We start from the raw sequence: 6207 nt of genomic DNA on the forward strand, positions 1-6207 counted from the left end.
TTTGCTAAAATAATTTGCATAATTAATAACAGCTGCTGATCATATTTATTTAAGTACCCTATAGCAGAGGTCAATTGAATAACATTTCATTAACTTTACAGGAATGCTGAGAAACAATTTGTTGCTGAAGCAGGAGAAATTGAGCCAGGCACTGAGTGGGAGAGGATTGCAAAGCTGTGCGATTTCAACCCCAAATCAAGCAAGACCAGTAAGGATGTCTCCCGCATGCGTTCCATTATTCTTCAGTTGAAACAGACTCCTCCTGCAGCTAAGCGTGCTTGAGGATATATTCAGCAAACTGAATAAACAACATGTCACCTTGTAGTTAAGAAATGTTGTTAACTGTCGAATCATTACCTAAACATGTAGGGAATATCTGAAAAATTCTATATTTTCATGTTGAAAATAAATGCCTCACTTCAATATAATGTTCATTCAAATCCTTAAGATGACATCCCCGATGACATACCACTCTTCTGAAAATAGTTAAATCTCTTAGGGTAAAGAAGCTGATTCTAGCAGTTAAAGTAAATAATTATTATTACTATTTTTATCCTCAAACAAAATTATGCAGTTCGTAATTAATGTAAATAAAATGTAGGCAAGATGGCTGCAGTTCCTTCAGTTCTGAATACAAAATGTAGGGGAGTTTAATCTGTCCATGTAAAACTTCACTGCTCATATCTTCAAGAAATGAGGTATGAGATGGGGTCATTATCGTTGGAACAGAAGCCTCTCTTAATCCGTAGGCAAATTATCTAAGATGTTATAAGGCAAGTAGAAAATGCATGCTCCAGAGTCCATCTGGAAGTAAGAATATGCTGTTAATGTTATAATGTTTTATGACCACATTTAATGATCAAAACTGGCTATTTACAAATATAACTTAGATGACAACTCAAGTAATATCATCACAAAGAAGTGCAACAAAGATTGTTGTTGAATAAACTTTGAGTGCAAAGTCTTAAAAATGTTAACAATGTAAGTGGAGATTTCTCTGTTCTACTTTTGTAATTTATGTGAAAAATAAATTTGTGTAAAACACAATTTGTGGAGCATCCTTGAGTATGCACAAAGTTATTGCATATAACAATAAATAAATGTTAATGAAAATAATCAATTTTTGAAACTATAATGGAACTGGATTTATAAGAAATCTAATCACCAAGTGATGGCAGGAGGGTTGAAGCAGAAGGAAGAAGGGTGAAGGAAAAAGATGGGTGAGGTTGAGGAATGGGGAGGGTTTGTAAAAATTGCCCAGAACCCTGGGTCATGGAAGTCACCAGACTTCTTACCCCATGCGGTTACTCTCCTAACCCGGTGCTCTGGGAGACTTTCCTGAACTATCCCATTTCCTGAATCTCACCAGCCCTTCTCCTTCAACCCTTCTGCCAGGCTCCAAAATCGTGCAGATTTAAATATCCTCATGTGTGTTGTTCTGCCACTGCTTGGTTGATGAATGAATGAATGAATGAATGAATGAATGAATACATGTTGTATTGTGACTGGTGTGTCAGTTTTGTTGTACAATTTTCCAAGCATCTTTTCATTTGGCTCATTCTAGGCGGCATTCACTAAAGAGGAATATTGCTGCAAGGAAAAGGGAACTAATATCAGTTTCTTTGAGATGTTTTCAATTTCTGGTACATGTTTTGAAAAATATAGCCCTGGTGCTAGTTGTGAAAGCAATTCTGTACTTCATCTATACTCCACAAGCAATTTCATGCTGAACATAGTCTACCCTCACAGGTGACAGCAAGCACTGCAAATATTTTTCTGCTCACTATGGAGATAGACATCAGATGCCAAATGAAGCCAGCAACAGAAAACGTGTGAAGATTATATACTGTGTGAAATGGTAGTTAAATTTCTAGACGAACATGGAAATAGTGCAGACATGTGGCTAGAAACGACTGAAACACTTGATGTTGCAGATTGCAAATCTGCAGATGGTAAAGAAACTTACTCATGAAGACTCTTGGAGTGATAGTGTCATGTATAATCAGTTATCTCCAAGAGTAATGCCACATACAATCATTAGTTATCTCCAAAAGCAACACCAGTAACTAAAATTACTTATCACACAAAAAGCAGCAATGTTTTGGTTGGTTGAAAGTGGCATGAAATTGCTGTATGTCAGTACTGTTCAAAATACATATTGCTTTGTCTGTTCTGAACGTGAATTGTATAGGTGGAAAAAGTCACTAGATGACATAAGAGTTGACTAGAGATTGAGACAGTCAAATGTATGACTTTTTGAGCTATCACTTCAATAGAACACAAAATTGTGCCAAGAAAAATAACAAAATACATATTGAGAAACAGGTTGGAAAATGAAGCGATTCAAACAGAAATGAAAGCTTTTATGAATGAATGCAAAGCATAAGATCGCTAGTTTTAGTGAATTTTAAGTTTAAAGTGCAGGTTAGTCTGGTTTTCAAAACAAAATAGGTGCTAAAAGAAAGGGGAAAACAGAGGCGATTGCACTCAACCATTCATACACTACAAGGTGCATAATTAGAATGGCTGTTTCATTGCTGCCTAAATTATACGTATGTCTTAAGGAATAAACTGAATATTTCAGACCATGTGGCAGAACAACAAAGTTCTATGCAGACAATCTTGTGGTAGACCCATTGAAATTTAGGAAAAATGGGAAATGAAAAACATTAAATGTCTCGTGCATCATGCTTTTCTTCTGTTCTGAGAGAACAACTCTTCTTCTAGATTGGTGGTCAGGTCATGAAAGTTATGATTCATTAAAAGCAGTATTTCGAGCTCCAACAAAGCGGAGATAGTTCAGATGTCACTCAGCACAATGAACATAAACTGTTAGAGAATTTTTCCATCAGTGGAAAGAATGTTACAGAAAACTAACAGAGAAATTATTGTGAGTACATCACTGCAGATTCCAGTCTATCAGCGTGACAACGTTCTAGAGTTGCAGCCAGCAGTACATCAGTTTCCCTCTCAAAGGCTTCAAAATTTGTTTAAATGTGTGTGGCACTCCTCAAAATATGCTGATATGAGGCCTGACTCATTTCAAACACCGACCTAGTTTTGTCTAAAGTCTGTGACTCATAGGGCTGTTGTACATCGTCTTTGTAGTTGTACTCGTCAACGAAAGTTTAATTATCTTAATATTGCTTTCACTGGGCAAATCGGCTTTCTCATTGCTGTGGCAACAGTGTGACGTGTAGCTAAAGCCACCCTAGATGGCACTGGCATAGCAGAACAAGGGATGTCAGGGCTGTATAGTAAGCAGTTAAATGTGCAAGAACCATGCGACAAACATCTTACTTTGTAAAGGTTTTTTAAAGACTTCCAGGCCATGTCAGCAGATAAAATATTGTTTAGGCACTGTTCTCAGTGCTAACTCACAGCAGTAAAAAAAAAAAAAGCAACAGTTTTCAAAATGACAAGTCTGACCATTCCCTTGTCAGACAAAGAGTGGACATCGTTTATCCGCAAATTTTGAACCAATTGTAAATAACTCTCCTGAAGCAGGATGTGCCAAGTAACGGGCTTAAAGATAAAGATCCTCCGTGGATTCATTACAAAATTTTGAAAATGCTGAGGAAACTGATTATTGTACTCTCAATTGAAGAAGAAAAAACACACATACACACATACTCGGCAGGCAAAAGTTAGTTGAAATCATTTGTGTTTGAAAATTTCCGTGTGTAAAGCCTACAACTGTCATAAATTAGCAAAAGATCTTGCCGAAACCAAGACAAAATTCTGCTCCTGCATAATCACCAAGTGCATTGAAGGCTTCTGTCCTGTCATTTGTCAGCCAGTTTGGCGTAGCGATAGAAGACAAAAAGAACTGCTGAAGTTTCAAATTTTTGCATTCAAAAAATTGTTCAGGACTATCAATGTCTTGTAGTTGCGCAAACTCCTGTTTGGAAGACTTTGAAGTAGGTATCCCTGGCATTGAGAAGAAACTCGAATCGTTGAAAACAAATAAGTTGCCACGTCCAAAGTACCCTTCGTCATTGTCCCCTTACTTGTATTTATTATGAATTCTCGCTTAGTGCAAAGCCTCAAATGTTCCAAAGGAACTGCAAATAACTCCCATTTATAAGAAGGGAAAAAAACAATGAACCTGCAAAATTACAGGCCAATGCCCTTAAAATTGGTTTGTTGCAGAATTATGGAGCATATGCCAAGTTTGAATACAATAAATTGCCTTGAGACAGATAAGCCACTGTCTACAAATCAGCACAGATTTAGAAAGAATAACTTGCACAAAACAGCCTGTCTTTTTCTCATACAATATCTTGCAAACCATGATTGTAGGGCAGCAGGCAGATTCAATATTCCGATATTTCCAGAAAATGTTTGGTACGGTGCCAGACTGCAGACACATGTGAGGATCCGAGCACAGGGAGTAGGTTCTCATATGTTAATAGCTCAGACTTTTTAAGTAATAGAATCCACTATAAAGATGTTGATGGCGATTGTTCACCATAGATGAGGATATTTTTACGTGTGCCCCGGGGAAGCTTTATAGGACAGCTCTTTCTCTCTGTATACATAAATGATCTGATGGTTAGGGTGAACAACAGTCTGCATCTGTTTGCTGACGATTCTTTAGTGTACAGGAAAGTGTTAAGTGAATGTAAACGATAGATGATGACTTTGAATTTCTATTTGATGTGATGAGTAGTTACTTGCTGTAAATGTAGAAAAATGTAAGTCATTGTAGATGAGTAGGGATAACAGTCCTGTAATGTTTAAACACAACATTAGTGACGTGCTGCTTGACAGTCACATTGAGTAAATATCTAGACATAACACTGCAAACAAAATTAAAAGGAATGAGCATATACGATTGGTTGAAGGGAAGATGAATGGTCAACTTTGGTTTATTTGGAGAATTCTAGAAAAGTGTAGATCTCCAACAGCTCAGATTAAAGGAATATACTGAAACAGTTCAGACAGCTACTGCTAGATTTGTTACCAGTAGGTTTAACAGGCCAGTATTACGGAAAATTTCCATGAACTCAAATGTGTTCCCCAGAGAAAAGAAAATGTTCTTTTTACAAATCATTAACAAGAAACTTAGAGAACTGGTATTTGTGACTGATAGCAGAACAATTGTACTTCCATCAACATATGTCTTGCATAATTACTGTGATAAGTCAAGACAAAATAAATTAGGACTTACACAGATGCATGTAGACAGCTGTTTTTCCCCTCACTCCATTTGCAAATGGAACAGGAATGTATTAATAATTGCCCAGTCACTTTAATGTGACCACCACCTATTTTCAATGCCAGTGTGTAATAACCACTCCAGATGGGAGGTGGCTGCATAAGTAGCGGAGGGTTATAGTGTTCGGGGCGGGGTGGGAGATCAATGCAGTTGTCTTAATGCAGAAACGGAGAAATTTATCTGATGTCCAGAAGGGCAAGATCATTGGCTTTCGGGCAAAGGTTGGAAGCATTTTCAAAGATATGATACTGCGTGAAGAGTTTGACAGAGTACTGAAAGACCTAAGTCAAAACAAGGCCCCGGGAGTAGACAACATTCCATTAGAACTACTGACGGCCTTGAGAGAGCCAGTCCTGACAAAACTCTACCATATGGTGAGCAAGATGTATGAGACAGGCGAAATACCCTCAGACTTCAAGAAGAATATAATAATTTCAATCCCAAAAAAAGCAGTTGTTGACAGATGTGAAAATTACCGGACTATCAGTTTAATAAGTCACAGCTGCAAAGTACTAACGCAAATTATTTACAGACGAAGACCTCGGGGAAGATCAGTTTGGATTCCGTAGAAATACTGGAACACGTGAGGCAATACTGACCTTATGACTTATCTTAGAAGAAGGATTAAGGAAAGGCAAACTTACATTTCTAGCATTTGTAGACTTAGAGAAAGCTTTTCACAATGTTGACTGGAATACTCTCTCTCAAATTCTGAAGGTGGCAGGGCTAAAATACAGGGAGCGAAAAGCAGATGGCAGTTATGAGTCGAGGGGCATGAAAGGGAAGCAGTGGTTGGGAAGGGAGTGAGACAGGGTTGTAGCCTCTCCCCGATGCTATTCAATCTGTATATTGAGCAAGCAGTAAAGGAAACAAAAGAAAAATTCGGAGTAGGTATTAAAATTCATGGAGAAGAAATAAAAACTTTGAGGTTCGCCGATGACATTGTAATTCTGTCAGAGACAGCAAAGGACTTGGAAGAGCAGTTG

The 6207-nt window shown here is 37.6% G+C and overlaps 1 protein-coding gene across 8 annotated transcripts in view; it reads left to right on the top strand.

Annotated features, from left to right (window-relative positions):
- Nucleotides 1-428, top strand: part of LOC124622057 (clathrin light chain) — a 64290-nt gene extending 63862 nt beyond the window's left edge. For all 8 annotated transcript variants that reach the window (XM_047147624.1, XM_047147627.1, XM_047147623.1 and 5 more), the window contains one exon: nt 102-428. In XM_047147624.1, coding sequence (XP_047003580.1) covers nt 102-282 — 181 coding nt within the window. In that variant the 3' untranslated portion in view covers nt 283-428. The remainder of the gene's footprint in view (nt 1-101) is intronic.
- Nucleotides 429-6207: the final 5779 nt, after the last annotated feature.

Source organism: Schistocerca americana, chromosome 7 (genome assembly GCF_021461395.2).
Source record: "Schistocerca americana isolate TAMUIC-IGC-003095 chromosome 7, iqSchAmer2.1, whole genome shotgun sequence".
In the NCBI taxonomy this organism is placed as follows: domain Eukaryota; kingdom Metazoa; phylum Arthropoda; class Insecta; order Orthoptera; family Acrididae; genus Schistocerca; species Schistocerca americana.